The sequence below is a fragment of the Selaginella moellendorffii genome, unplaced genomic scaffold (genome assembly GCF_000143415.4).
Source record: "Selaginella moellendorffii unplaced genomic scaffold, v1.0 SELMOscaffold_148, whole genome shotgun sequence".
NCBI classification, from domain to species: Eukaryota; Viridiplantae; Streptophyta; class Lycopodiopsida; order Selaginellales; family Selaginellaceae; genus Selaginella; species Selaginella moellendorffii.
This window is the reverse complement of record NW_003314409.1, coordinates 129,574-145,473: the sequence shown is the minus strand read 5'-3', so window position 1 is coordinate 145,473 and position 15,900 is coordinate 129,574. Positions and strand designations below refer to the sequence as shown.

Genomic DNA, 15,900 nt, shown 5'->3' with positions numbered 1-15,900 from the left:
CGTAGTCCAACAGAATGCAGCCACGTAAGACACCGTATATTCCAAAACTGCGAAGAACATCCACTGTTCTTATTCTCTCTCTAGTGGCTCTACTTTGCAACTTCTCTATGGCTCGATCGATCCACCGAAAAGAAGAGACTGAAAGCTATGTTGACATCTCCACTGGCTGCGTCTTGAAAGATTCCTGCGCTAAAACTCTCGCGGAGTTTCCCACAGCCTGCTCCATTCTCGAGTACCACGCACCGATCTTGGAGTTTGCGATCATGTCGTTCCCGGAGTCGAGGTTTCTGATGGGCCTCAAGACTCCAAACACCGCAAGGTCGGCGAGATTTGGCTTAGATCCACCTGAGAAAACATCTCAAAGTCTTGGTTTCCGAAGTTTTCGAAGAGAGGAGCTTGCTTACCCATGAAACTCCTGTTGTCCAGAGCCTCCACCCACGTATTAGCGGCTTCGTAGAGGGCGGCGCGCTCGTCTGTGATGTTGTGACGCTTCTTTAGACGCTTGGAGATGAAGTACATTGCCGCTGCTCCAGCGTACTTGGCCGTGGCTCGCTCCCAAGCAGTGAAGTTACCTGTGAGGAAAATGGTGCCAAGATGAAAACTTGCGGCATTAGAAAGGATGGAAAAATCACCTTCGCGAGTAATGTAGTCGAACGCTTGCAGAGCCTCTTTGGTCGATCGATAAATGTTTGGCGAGAGCAAATGAACAAGGTGACCGTCCACCCATCTGGAAATTAAGTTTTTTCCTGACGGTGAGAATCCGAAGAACCATAGATTTACTTACTTCCTCCATTTCTCTTCCTCTTCCTTGGCTGCTGCTGTAAGAGCCGGCGACCTCTTTGGATTGAGCTTTCCATCGAGAGTGCTGATAATTTCTAGAGACAAAACACGAAGAACAATTAAAAGAGAGGAAGAACAACACAAATCCACAAGAACTTTACCAGTCGAGTCATTCATTTGCTCGCCATCTACCATAAGGATTGGAACTTTCTTATACTCCGACCACGCAATCTCCTTCTTGCCTAGAGGATTCACCTCCACAATGCGGTATGGAACGTCATAGTAGTCGAGAAAAGCTGGGAAAGAAGAAGAACGAAGAAGAAAATTTCTAGGGCTCCTCAATCTCTCACACTGCAATGGAATCCAAATCGACTTGGCGTACCTTTCACCTTGTTGCAAAAGGGGCAGGCCTCGTATTGATACAAGATCACCTCCTTTGGCATGCGATCGGTGGGAGGCCTCTCCTTGGCCGCCGCCACGCTCATCATCGACGCCGCGAACGATACCGAAGCTGCCGCTCCTGCTGCCAATCCCTTGGCGACCTTCCAATTCTCCCTCCTGCCCCTGGCGCCATCGTCGAGGCTGGATGATCCCGGGGACAAATGCGCCGCCGCAAAGAATCCCCGCGCGCTCGCCTGGAAGCCCTGGCGACCTAGAATATCCGTGGCGCCTGTGATCTGCCGGAGGAATCTCACCCGGGCGATAGCCGCCATCAAATGAACCAAGACACTCTTGCCCTGGTTCTTGAGTGTTCAGGAAAGAGAATATTCTCGTGTGAATATTCTCCCCGAAAGGCGGTGTATCTTCCAGCGGGAAAATAGAGATTTTAGGGTTCTAGGTAGAGCTTGAGTCGCGGACAATGCATTTGCAGCAGCCAAAATCGGGGGTGAGTAGCCTCGGCCATCTCGTGGCGGCACTGAAATCTTGCGGCAGCTCCAGGGATTTGGAAAGAGGTCGGATCCTCCACTCCGATGCCGCCATCGCCGGGGACGACTCCATTCCATTCGTGGCCAACACGCTCATCAGCATGTACTCCAAGTGTGGCGCCATGGCCGAGGCTCGCGCCGTCTTCGACAAGATGCCCCACCGCGGTATCGTCTCCTGGACGGCTTTGATGCTGGGCTACACGGACAGTGGCTATGGCGACACGGCCCTGGAGCTCTTTGAGGAAATGCAGGCCCACGGCTGCCAGCCCAACGCTCGAGCTCTCGTCGCGGCGCTCAAGGCTTGCTCCAGCGTCGCTGCCAAGGAGGAGGCCCAACGCGTCCATGGAAAGCTCGTGAAACCGAGCTCGCTCCACAGAGGTATGGCGCTTCACTCGAAAGCTTCCGAGTGTGGGTGTGATACTGATGGTTTCGTGACTAGCAGCTTGATCGCCATGTATATCAAGTGTGGGAGCCTGGAGGAATCGCGCAGGGTTTTCGAGGGGATCAAGCACCCGGACAAGGTCTCTTGGACGTCGCTCATGGCCGGGTATGTCGAGAACAAGCAGGAGGAGATGGCTTTGGATTTGCTTGCACGGATGGAAGCTCGAGACATGGAAGCCGACGCTGTGACTTTCGTGACTGCGTTAAACGCTTGCGGCAGCTTGGCAGCCAGGGAGGAGAGAACTCTAGCCGGAGATGGGAGCTTTGTGAGATGGAGAGCTCTGGAAAGAGGCAGGGACGTGCATGCTCGAGCTGCGACTTTTGGATTCGACTGTGACGTCCGGGTGAGGAACAGTCTGATCGACATGTATGGAAAGTGTGGAAGCATGGTGGATTCCAGGAGGGTCTTTGATGGGATGCCGTGCCATAGCTTGGCTTCTTGGACTTCTTTGATGCTCGGGTATACAGACAGTGGACAGGGAGAGCTAGCTTTGGCACTGTTCGACCAGATGGGAAACTTCCAGCCAGACAAGCTTGTCTTCGTCGCCGCTCTCAAGGCCTTGACGAGCGTAGCCGTGAGAGAACAGGCCCGGGAAGCGGATGGAAAGCTCATGAAGATCTCTTCTTTGGAGAAAGCAAGAGTGATCCATTCGCAAGCGTCGAGCCTTTGCTACGACTCGGACTTGTTCGTGGCCAGCCGCCTGGTAGACGTGTACGCCAAGTGTGGGAGCTTGGAAGAAGCTCGCCAAGTTTTTGACAGTGCTCCTCGTCGAGATGTTGTGCTGTGGACGTCCCTCATCCTTGGCTACACTGAGAAAGGCCTGGAAGAAACCAGCCTAAGTCTCTTTTTTCGGATGCAAGACGAAGGATGCAGTGCCGATACACCCAGTTTTCTCGCTGCTCTCGCCGCCTGTGCCAGTCTTGCGATGAAAGAAGCTGGCCGAAAGATCGATGGGAAGCTAGTCAAGCTTCAAAGTCTTGAAAACACGATGCTGGTGCACTCTCGAGCACTGGAAGCCCGGCTTGACACCGAAACCTTCCTGGCCAACACGCTGGTGGACGTCTACGCAAAGTGTGGGAGTGTTTTGGATGATGCTCGCTTGGTTTTCGACACCATGCCTTGCCACAACGTCGTCTCCTGGACAGCACTCCTCCTCGGCTATGCGGAAAACGGGGAGTTCTCTCTCGCTCTGGAGCTCTTCTCGGTGATGAGATTGGAGATGAGAGAGTGGGAGCCTGGAGCACAGACCTTCGTCGCCGCTCTCAAGTCGTGTGGAAGCCTGGCAGCTCTAGCTCCAATCCATGGCGATATATGCCGGTGTGGAATGGAGAACAACGGTATCCTTGCAAACTCACTCATGGACGTGTATGGGAAATGTGGAAGCATGCTCCACACCCTCCAGATCTTCGAGTCACTGGCAAGCAAAGATGTGGTCGCCTGCAACACGATCATTGCAGGTTCCAGTCGCCAGGGAGACACCGACGACGTCTTCCATCTCTTTGCAAGCATGCTAGACGAGGGCTGCAAGCCCGACGCCATCACCTTCGTTTGCCTTCTCACGGCTTGCAGCCATGCAGGTCTTGTGGCCAGAGGCAAGCTCTACTTCGAGAGGATGACCCGAGAGTTTGGCCTGGCTCCAGGCATCGACCACTATACTTGTTTGATCGATCTTCTCAGCCGGGCCAACGAGTTAGATGCGGCAATCCAGATTCTCAGGATCATGCCTGTGAGAGCAAGCCCAGCAGCGTGGAAGTCTCTCATGAGCTCGTGTAGAAAGTGGGGAAGCAGTGGTGTGGGAAAGCTTGCATTTGAGGCACTGGTGGAGATGGGCGATGGTGGCGATGCCTCTGCCTACTCATTGATGGCTAACATTTACCAAGGCTCCACAGGTTGATACCAAGGTCTTTTTGGATTAAAGAGAATTTGTATGTATGTATGTATTTGTAACTGAATCTGGTCTATTCCTTCTTAATTAATACATTTATTCTTATATCCCAAGCATTTACATTAGTGGAAAAGAAAGGTAATAAACTTTATTTAATGTTTAGGATTAAGCTTTTGATTTTGTTTTATTGTTTTTTTTTTTCTCTAAATCTGTATTAGCTTTTTGCCAAATTTTGAATTTTATTGGAGAGTTGGTTCCTTAAAACTCCACCACCCATAGAAGAAGTTCGATGCCCACATCGAACATCTTTTTTTTATCCTACGACTTGTTGACCATGTCTCTGGGGGCATCCCCCCATTTAGCGGTGTGCCTAAGTTAGCCTCCCCAGCCAAAAGCCCATGACAACGGAATATAGATGTCTCTATACTCCTCACCTCACCACACCCTAGTATGGGGTTGGGACTTGAACCCAACCTTGCTTTACTAAGGGGTTGGGACTCGAACCCAACCTCTGTAGAATACGTCTATAGATTCGACATCCTTGTAGGGAGTCGGGTGTAGTTCCCTATGCTTGGTCGACCTAGCTAACCCATGCTAATTAGCTTACCTTCGGCACACCTTCGGGTCCCAACATATGCCATTGCTCAACTTCACGAATTGATACTTTAATTGAACTCTGCATAAGTACTTAGAGTTCTGCTTTGCAAAAATTCCTCCACTAGATCTCGTGTGTTCGCTAGATCTCCTTCAGTTCCCATGTTGCTTCACAGTGTGGAAATCTTTTCCACTTCACATGGAACTCTCTCATGACTCTCTACCAAAGTTGCTCGGGTAATGAGTAATTTTGAGCTAGGGACTGGATCACATACCTCAATTTACACTTCACCCGACTTAATGGCCATATTAGCTCTGGCCTTCTTCGGGTAGGGACATTCCCTCGAAAAGTGTCCCACTTCACCGTAGTTCTAGCATACGTTGTTTCCCACACTGCTAAATGACTTGACCTTTTTATCCGTGGGTTTGTCTCTTTTTGCTTGACTCCCCCACATACTTGCTCGTTGGCCACCGGATTTGCCTTTCCGGAACCCCGAGGACTCATTCTTAGAGAAACTCTTCTTGAATTTCCCTTTGTTATATGTTCCCCTTGGTTTGGCCCCTTTGCTAAACGTGGACCCCGACCCCGTCGTGTTCCCCTTTCGCAGGTTATCATTGAAATGCACCTTGATAGCCGCATCCAATGCTTCTTTGTAATTGGTCGGGTTCCAATGCATCACCTCGCCGCAAGCCCAGGTTTGCAAGCCCGATATGAATGCATAGAACGCATCCATATCCCCCATGTCCATGACAAGTATCCTCTTTGCCATGAAACCATTCACATACTCCTGAATGGTTCCGATCTACTTTAGCCTACTCAGCTCGTCTCTTAGATGCAGAGTAGCATTCAGAGGAACGTAAGTCGCATAGATCCTCGCCTTCATCATGTCCCAAGTGGCCACCGGTCCTTCATTGGCCTCCGTTGTTCTCCACCAAGACTGGCATTATTTGCCAAGTATGGCTTTGCACATGGGACCTTCTCCGAGCTCGATAACCACAACACTCGAAAGTAGTCCTCCATATCATAAAACTAATCCTTCACCACCTTATAGTTGTTCACTCCCTTGAAAACCGATGGGGGCTTTGGTTTGTACTTGGGAACTGCCTGAGGGACTGATTCCACTTTGGTCTGTTCGACCTTGTTTGGTTCTGCCTCAGTCCCTACCGAAGGGTCCACACCTTCTGCACTGCCAGCATCTGCAGTCTTTCGCTTTTTCTTCTGCTTCTCATCACGCTTTAGCTTGCGTATGAGAGTCTCCAACAGAGCATTGGTCTGTGCCAATTGTCCTTCTAGAATGTCCAATTGAGACTTGGATGACCGCACCTCGCTATCGGACTCCTGTTTGGAAGTTTCCTCACTGGAGTCCTCCTCATGCAAGGATTCCTCATCCATAGCCTCTTGTTTGACTGGAGGCTCCAGCTCTGGAGGAGGTTCCGTCTCCGCCTTGGTTCGTTTCTGCCTTGCCTTTGCCATCTCCTAGCAATCCGCCTCTATCCTTCACTAGAACTGAGGAAAAGGCTCTGATACCAAATTGTAAGCCACAAATTTTTCCTTTCCAATTTGCCAGCTTACCTTGTCTATCTGTCCAACATTGCCTTTGCTTTTGCTAAGTTCCCTCGCCAAGGTTCCCACCTATATTACCAGCTCCTACTTGGTCCTACTTGGTTTCAGCTACTCACTACACGAGCAACGGAGCGTTAGCCATCCATCCACGGATTCCCAAATCTCTCCCAATCCCCCTCCCCGGGTTAGACTAGACTTAAGGTTCAACTACACTCCCCGCAGGCACAAGCAGCCAAGCACACCAAGCCTCCAAGTTCCTTACCCCCTTGGTACCACAAGACTTGATCATAAGACCCTCTAAATCCTAAGTCTTGGGTGCAACACTTGCTTCGGGACGCCGGGGCAAAGCACCATGGCCTAATGGCCCGGTATGGGTACCTCTACCCCCCCACTTCCATCCCGAAGGAAGGCCCAAGCCCCTAGGAAGGGCGAGGACCAATGAGCCGCATGGTACTCAAGTGGGGCACCACTCCACATGAGCTAGGAGCACTATAGTCAATTTCCCTTTCGAGAGTGGGAGCTACTCTTGAGCACTTTCTGGGGTGGCCCCTCTGGCACCACCCAAGTCCCTGCTCACTCCCACCCAAGGCCTCTCAGACCCAGTCTCAACCTTAAGTCAATTTGAAAGCACCACTGAAGAGTTCTTTCAAGACTAGTTCCTGATCCTCACTATTCCTACTATACTTTTGGAACCCCCTGCAGCCCCCCCCCCCCCCGGGAGACGCACGCTTTGGGCTTTCACCCCTTGACCCGTATTAGTACTCGGACTCAGTCTCGGACTCGATCTCAGACCCGACTTCGGACTCGGTCTCAGACTCGATCTCGGACTCGATCTCGGACCCGATCTCGGACTCGACTTCGGACTCAACCTCGGACTCGGTCTCGGACCCGATTTGGATCTTGGACTCTGTCTTGAACTCGGTCTCCAATTCAACCTCGGACTCGATCCCAGACTCTATCTCAAACTTGGTCTCAGAGTCAGTCTTGGACTCGATCTTCGACTCACAAATCTACAACAACTTACGAAAGATAACTCAAAAAACACAAAGTATCATTGACTGACAAGCAAAATGCTCGCGAATGTATCACCCAAAGGATAACATCCCAATCTATCAAAACTAACTCGAGCAATAATCAACAGAACAGAATGAATGTGGTAAGACCAACAAACACTCACTCCTGCCAACTATCACAAAAGCCCATCTGAATAGATCCCAGCCAACAGTACTAAGGAACTCAAGTTGCCTAAGCAAGTGTCAGCAACATCCTACTGATGTCTCAAACCCAAAAGACCAATCCAGAGCAAACTACAAAGAACATGCGGTATTGCGAAAAGCCAAAAGCTATCAAAGAAAACAACCAACCATCATGAAAGATCATTAATCATCCTATCAAGAAAGAAATGCATAATCATCATTGAAGAAAGAATCTACCATCCTGAAGAACAGCGAATCCTTCTATATCAACAATAACAAAGCAACACCTTTGACAAGGATAATCAATATCCTAAATGACAGTCAATCATTAACAATGATTGCCAGATGCAAGAGCCAACTTTAACATCGAAGCTAACAAGCCAAAATGCCTTCCCCAACAACTCCTAACAAATGGAACAATGAGCATAAAACTCAAAGAACCAAAAGCTTGAAGAAGCCTATAACCAAGTCTTGCCTAATAATGATCACAAGCCTTGCATGAACTAACTTAAATGCCAAAGAAGAAATCATGGTGCAACCCACAATATCTTCCTCAACACATCTATAAGCTAAACTTCATAATGCCAAAGCTATTGAAGAGCATATCTGGATCAATCCAAAAGCTAAGCATAACGAAGCTATGCTCAACAAGTGATCATCTAATCGATCCTCCATGAATCCATCTATAGCAAGACGTAACTCACTTCATAACAAGCACAAGAAGAATCATCAAGGATCAATATATCCCAACTCAAATCCAACAAGAATTTGATCACTTCAATATTGATCACTAACTCTTCCACTTGTAGAGTTAGCATAGTTCACGACTAAATCATTTTTCAAGGAAAAGCCAAAGCTCAACCCCTACTAAATAATCTCGTCTAGAACACAACTAACTCAAACTTGCCACTCAGCTCGTTTGAACGTCAATATAGTTGCTAACTAGCAAATGCATGAATGCCAATAACACATAGCTATAGTCAAATCATCAACACTATCCTCATTAAGACTAATGAAACTCAATGTCAATCCTAAGGAGAAACATCTCATCTCACTCAAATCGCAATAACAACAATGTCAATGATAAGGCATCACTTCAATGCCATCAACACCAGAACAAAGCTAGAAGAAAGCAAGAGTGAATCACCACCTAAAACTCTTTAGCAACTAAGCTAACCAAAGTCGAAGATACTTTACTCAGTATCCGAGACTAATCCTTCAACAATACTCAGCTACAGATAATACATCATCAAGGAGTGATTCACCACGTCCAAGACTTTATGAAATCCAACACTATGAACCAAACACAACCAAATGATATCGACAGAAGTAGAGTCGATTTGCCAACATGGAAAAACCATGTAAGTCTAACGACACGATCCTTCGCAACACCATCCGGTAAAGTAAGCCCATCACTGCTAAGTCATCATTGAGTGAAACAAGTGTCAACAGTCCTTGACAAAGTCTACAAGCAATCACTAGTCGCAGAGCAACTAACAATCACTCTGTCAACTTGCCTTTACAAGACCCAACACTAAACTCATGCATTCGAGTTATATACTTGTCCAACATGAACGTAACACCTCATGAACGAGATAAAGGTTCATAGACAAGCACAAACTAAATGACCACTCGAATCCAACTCAACCGCAATAAGCTCACCAATGCATTTAGTCAATAGCTCTGAACATGCCTTGAAGAGGCTAGCTATGCATGATCAACACTAAGTTGAAACTTAAGTGAAGACCATGAGATGGACTCATATTGGTACACAACCTCCTCATAGACAAAGCTATAGTATGGGTACTAACATCTCAAACTCAAACAACTAAGTTGGACATCACCATCCTTAGCCAAGGTGCAGGGCCACCAAGACCAAGTCAAGATCAGTGAGAGCCCACTACTCTCATAGAGTCTAACGAAATGCAAAGTGCAACCTGCCACCAAGCATAACGCTACAAAAGAAAGGCACAAGGGTCACCTTTCTAGAAAAGTGCAACGGCCACTTTTCTACATTAACTTCAAACTCTATCCAACTCAATTGCTTTAGCCCTAAAAGTTAGCATCCCTTTCGGGCTGCATCATACAAATTACCTACTAAGATTTAAGCCAACCGAAGTCAACTCCAACCCCTTCACTAGTTTGTACTGGCTTACGAAAATGGAATGGTTTTCGAGCAAAGTGATAACAGATCAGCCATTGGAAAAGTCTAAGAAAATTTGTGGAAAAATTTTCCATCCTAGAGAAAGAATGACTCTCAGTCTAGGAATACAAACTTTCAAGACTCAACCAACTTCTTCCTACTAACAACTTCACATAAGTTCACCTCAACACAAATTCTCAAGACCCATAGTATGCTTAAGCATCGAACATCTTTTTGCCCATACTTCCGACATCCAACTCCGATATCCGCAAAAATGCAAAGTGAACATCCAAGGCTTGATCACGAAGACCACATCTTCGGATATCTACATTGCACTAACACTCTTCTTCAACCACTTTCAGGATCTAATGTGAAGCCAAAACACTAACAAGAAAATGACATGGAAAATCAAGCTCTAAGAAAAATTCCTCATTACTCGAACAACAATGCCACTTCCACTAACACAAGTGCTAGCGATATCAATGCTTTAACTACACACCTTTTCCATCCAACAATCTACTCCAAGTGCTAACAGATAAACCAACAAGCCATAGCAAGTAAATGCTATAACCCTTTCCAACACCTTAGTGGGCAAACTCAAGGAAACAAGGAACCAACTTAAGCTTAGCATAATGGACCACTATTGAGAATCCAGTCAAAGCTACTACAATGCTACTTCATGCAAGTAGACTAGCTTCACTATCAACCACTTTGGGGTTGATCATCGTTTAACCAAGCAACTTCGTAAACACATTGCTCACTATCACATGGATATGATATAAGTATCACAATGATTTGATCATTAATTGAGCAACACCACGAGCAATGCCAATGTTATTACTTCAAAGGTTTATGTGACTATCAAATGCCAACTCAATTCGACAAAATGCAACATAAATGCCACACTTCCACCGATAGAGATTTACGACACTGAACACCACCAACTTTTGTTCACAACATGGACAAGCTCATGCCACTCTCTTTCCGACCAAACTCAAAACTAAACCAACACCAAGCTACTCAAGGAGCAATAGCAAGGTTCCCCGGAAAAGAATTGAGCATTGTAACCCAAGTCTTCCAACAGCAAGCCTAGACAAAATGGTATAGCATTTCACTTCTATCCATCCCACAACTCACCATTGTAAGACCATCATCTCCAAGATGCATCAAGGTAGGGACTCTTGATTGCATAATATGAACATGAACAATGAGTCAACACCTCGTTGCAAATCATCTCTCCAAGAAGAGAAAATGATTTACGTGTTTGATCTTTCGTCCCCGATGACTCTCTTTTCGGTCTCATCTTTTACTAAACCTCTAGCTTGCTTTCGCACTGCCTTCAGTCCAATCCAAAAGAAGTTTATGAGAGAGCACGGCAATGATTACTTGAATCAATAGACTAATCCCTACAGTCTTGATTGATCCACTTGTATCCATGCCTAGGAAGGATCCACTAGTGCCGTGCTAAATAGCTACGGACCAGTCTATTTACCACTCATAGCAAACTCAGGGAAGGTTTGCTTTTACCCACAGTGCATGGAACAACTCATGGAACCACCGATAGGCTAACATTAATCCTGCCAACTCAAAGTGTAGCCTCGAGTTGCTAATGTGCCCCACACACAAGCCCAAGCGTAAACTCGTGCTAACGGAGCATCTCAAATCCATCCTATGAGCCCAAGAGCAAGCTCATATTATTAGGTACAAAAGGTAACCAAAACCATACCCAAGGGACGAATGCAAAACCTTTGCACCCAAACGTGTACCCACTCGGATCATCGTTTTCATCTCTGCATATGCAACGAGACTAGTTGCCCAATCTCATTGAATAGTACTCGCTGAGACTCATCCTCTGATACCAAATGTAGCGCACGTGGTTTTGACCCTTTATCCTATGGTGATTTACCATAGGATAACACCACGAAGCGGAACCTAAACCCTCTTTGTGCCACGTGACAAATGCCACGTGTCACATGCCACGTGTCCATAGGAACCCGAGGTTCAGGGCCTTGGGCCACTGAACAAAGGAACGGTGCCAAACTCCCAAGCATGGAGCCAAGGAGTGATGGAACCGAACCACGGACCAACTCCCGAGCATGAAGCCCAAGGAGCGAAGGGACAGGAGCCCGGAGCAACTTGGAACAGTCCTAGAGCAACCAGCATCCCAATGCCAGGACCAGCACGCAAAACGGAGCCAAACGGAGTCTGGCGCTATTTCGGTATACCGGTGGCCTAACGTGAGGATATGGGTACTCCACCAACTAGCATGGAATGGAACTTGGGCTTAGACCCAAGCCGGACGCAAAACAAGGACAGGCACGCAAGCGGGAGCTAGACTATGTCTCAGGTTGGTCGGCCATGCCCAACCTACCCACTATCCTTACTATACATTTGGAACCCCCTATAGCCCCCCCCCCCCCCCCCCCCCTTGAGGAACACATGCTTTGGGCTTTCACCCCAAGCCTCCCTTAGTATCAGGAGTTAGTCTCTGGGACAAGCTCGAAACTTACTAAATATGGAATGTCCCTAGATTGCGAATTTGAACACGGGACGAACACCATTGTGTTCAGGCCGATCTCTACATTCCGTAGATATGCCAAATGAGCAAATCTGGACACTTTCCATAAATAGCATTTGGGACCGAAATGAGACTAACACAAAGGGCATGATAGCGAGGGTGTTTGGCAGACACGGTAAGCTATCATGTAGCGATATTGAGGGACTAATCTCAATATGCGAGGGTTCTTGTCAAGCCAGTGCAAAACAGAGCAAAAGAGAACTAAAAAGCCAGGCCAAGTATGCTTGGCTGAATAGACACTTAGGAATTCCGTCCTTATGCTCATCCGGCCAAGTACAGATGCAAAGTCCAGTTTACTAACACTTGAACAAGAGGGGCTGACAAAGGGTCCAGCAATACTGACCTCCTGCCATCGTGGCAGTAAGGTAAGAGTGTCCGTAAGGACTAGTCGACAGGTAACTTTCGATACCCGAAGTCACATGCGCGACAGAGGGGGACTCCTAACAAAGTGCTCGAAGAATGAGCACAAAGCAAGTAGTAAGTGAGTTTTTAGAAAATGGACACAAAAGGACTAACATATGATACTGTAAACCACTAAATTTTCCATTCTACTCTAGTCACTTAACCACACCTCCGACCACTTAGAGGAGTCTCACTCACAACTTCCGTAAGTCTTATTTTGGATTTAGGGACTTGCTAGCCCCAAGAATGGCATTCATGCCACTCAACCATTGCACTTGGTCCAAGTGCTCCACGTGTCCGATCCCATGACCGACACCCTAAGGTACCACCAACATATCAACCCATTACACTAAGGCCATGTCCGTTCACCTTGGTCACACTGGTGGTCTGACACCACCTACATCACAGTCCCATTTCTCAAAGACTAGGCTATCCGTTTATGAATGATCATCCCAGATCCACTCCTTAGCATCCTTAGGATGCTTGCAGACATAGGGAATAGCCTTCCCCAATATCCTTTTTCTGGTCCCCATCAAGTCCCTTTTCTTCCCATGGCCGTGTTTGCTAACACTGCCACTGGATCAAGGCCCACAAGCCCAACCACTAAGTCCCATAGTCCTTTGGGACTTCCTCACCACACAACTGTATCCTTGGTCACTACACCAAAGGATTACTCCTCTTCCTTTCCATTGTCTGGGCCTTTGGGACAACATTTTGGAACACCGTGGCCCTACGCGAGCCTTATGAGTACTCTCCCTGCCTTCTGTAAGCGACTAAATTTTCCATTCTACTTTAGTCACTTAACCACACCTCCGACCACTTGGAGGAGTCTCATTCACAACCTCCATAAGTCCAATCCAGGACTTGGGACTTGCTAGCCCCGAGAATGGCATCCATGCCACTCAACATTTGCACTTGGTCCAAGTGCTCCACGTGTCCGATCCCATGACTAACACTCAAAGGTACCACCGACATAGCAGCCCGTTACGCTAAGGCCATGCCCAATCACCTTTGCCACACTGGTAGTCCAATACCACTTGCATCACAGTCTTGGCTCTCCAAGACTAGGCAAACCATCCGTGAGTGGTCATCTCAGATCCACTCCTTAGCATCCTTAGGATGCCCACCGACAAGGGGAATAGCCTTCCCCAATATCCCTCTGTCAGTCCCCACTAAGTCCCTTTCTGCCCCTGGCCGTGTTTGCCAACACTGCCACTGGATCAAGACCCACAGGCCCGACCACTAAGTCCCATGGTCCTCTGGGACTTCCTCACCACACGACTGTGTCCTTGGTCACTACCCCAGAGGACTGCTCCTCTTCCTTTCCATAGTCTGGGCCTTTGGGACAACATTTCGGAACACCGTGGCCTTACGCGAGCCACCTGGGTACTCTCCTCGCCTTCTGCCCTCGGGTGCTCTAGCCATGGGCTTAGAGCGAGGTTCCGTTGAGCCACGCCTGGTATCCAAGTAGGTAGTGCCACCCACACTTGGACTGGGAGCATCGGCCAGTCGATCTCCCGGGGGAACTAGAGCCGGCTCTTGAACACTTCACCAAGCTACCCCGCTTGTCGGTCCATGTTCACTCTAGTCTTGGACTTCCCAGTGGTCAGCTCATCACCCAACACTGGGTCTGGCCTTCCTGGGCCCAACTGGCCCTTCTTGGGCCAAACTGGCCTTTCCTGGCCAAACTGGCTCCACTGGGCTCCAACCCCCATACTCTACCTACTATACTTTTGGAACCCCCCGCAGCCCCCCCCCCCCCCCCCCCCTGGGGGACGATCGCTTTGGGCTTTCACCCAACTGCCTGTATTAGTATTCGGACTCGGACTCGGGCTCGAACTCGGACTCGGACTCGGTCTCGGTCCCGGTTTCGGACTCGGACTCGGTCTCGGTCTCGGCTTCGGCCTCGGCCTCGGTCTCGGTCTCGGGTCCATCTCGGACTCCATCTCGGACTCCATCTCGGGTCCATCTCGGACTCCATCTCGGGTCCATCTCGGACTCCATCTCGGGTCCATCTCGGACTCGATCTCGGACTCCATCTCGGGTCCATCTCGGACTCGATCTCGGACTCCATCTCGGGTCCATCTCGGACTCCATCTCGGACTCCATTTCGGGTCCATCTCGGACTCCATTTCGGGTCCATCTCGAACTCCGTCTCGGTCCATCTCGGACTCCGTCTCGGTCCATCTCGGACTCTATCTCGGGTCCATCTCGGACTCTATCTCGGGTCCATCTCGGGTCCACCTCGGACTCCACTTCGGACTCCACCTCGGACTCCATCTCGGGTCCTTCTCGGACACTACCATGTGTCATGTGTTGGTCCTTTTTGGAGCCTCGCTTATTGCTCATTTCGTGCTCATTCCTCGAGCCCTTCGTTAGGAGTTCCACTCCCGCTCTCGACCTTTCAAGGCGGAGCTTTTGGCCCAAATGTGTTACACTCGTTTGGCTTTCGCTTCGGCCACTACCACGTGGCACCCTTCCGGCTCCACTTTGGGGCCTAGGGATTTTGTGTCTCACAACTCCACCACCCATAGACGAAGTTCGATGTCCTCATCGAACGGTAAACCATTTTATAAAGTAGCACCCTCATGTGTTACCATTTCCATCCTTGGCATCTAGCCAATATTTGTCAATGGTCTGACATTGAAGGCTCACCATGCCTTCTACATATTCGTCAATGGTTTGACACCAAAGGCTCACCATGCCTTGCCCATCCTCTAAGGAGGGTAGTCTCTCCAACTTAGAGACTGATTGGACCACATGTAGTGGTTCCCTCCTTTTATTGGTTTAGTTCTCGCTAAACCTCTTAGAGACCCTTCTCTAAGTCAATCCCACTACTCCTTCTCGAGTAGTTTCAATTTCCTAGGTGTCTCCAACACCTTGCATTGCACTTTTTGTGCAACTCCACTTCCCCATCTTAGGAAGTTCTTTACTTGAGGGCACCATCATCCTCTTTTCTATTTCATGCCACCTTAGGCACTAAGTTCCATTTATCATACTTTGTGCTAGGGCTGTCCATGGCCCTATCATTTGGCTACCTTACCGCTCCCTCCCTTGGAGCTTCCACTTTCGCCAAATCGGAGCAATTCGGAATCCATCCTTGGAAACACACTTCCTTTCCCGCAATTTGTTAGCGTCCAACACATTAGTGTTCCTCGCCTAACTTTGCCACTTGGATTCCTTCCAAGGGATTCCACAGCCCTATCTTGGCCACTCATCTTTTGCTCCTATCCGTTGATTGTTGCACCAAGCAACACCGAATCTCTACCTCCCTCCTTGAGGTATTCTTTTGATTCCATAGCAAAGGCTCTGCTTTGCCAATACTAGGGTGTTCACCCCTAGTAAGTCTCTTTAGCATCTTCTGCAGTGGGCTCTATCCACGGCCCAACT

General features: G+C 48.5%; 2 protein-coding genes across 2 annotated transcripts; one reads left to right on the top strand and one right to left on the bottom strand.

Moving 5' to 3' along the window:
• Positions 1 to 15: 15 nt before the first annotated feature.
• Positions 16 to 1,581, bottom strand: LOC9652422 (prostaglandin E synthase 2). Its single transcript, XM_002993032.2, has 6 exons — positions 1,163 to 1,581; positions 942 to 1,076; positions 785 to 875; positions 633 to 727; positions 405 to 572; positions 16 to 345 (listed from the first exon to the last, which is right to left on the bottom strand). The coding sequence occupies exons 1-6, from the start codon at positions 1,491 to 1,493 to the stop codon at positions 146 to 148; spliced, it is 1,020 nt and encodes a 339-aa protein (XP_002993078.2). The 5' UTR covers positions 1,494 to 1,581; the 3' UTR covers positions 16 to 145.
• A 54-nt stretch (positions 1,582 to 1,635) lies between these two features.
• On the top strand, positions 1,636 to 4,143 carry LOC112343393 (pentatricopeptide repeat-containing protein At2g33680-like). Its single transcript, XM_024666766.1, has 2 exons — positions 1,636 to 1,666; positions 1,714 to 4,143. Exon 2 carries the CDS (start codon positions 1,808 to 1,810, stop codon positions 4,040 to 4,042), a length of 2,235 nt encoding a protein of 744 aa, XP_024522534.1. The 5' UTR covers positions 1,636 to 1,666; positions 1,714 to 1,807; the 3' UTR covers positions 4,043 to 4,143.
• The last annotated feature ends 11,757 nt before the right edge of the window (positions 4,144 to 15,900 follow it).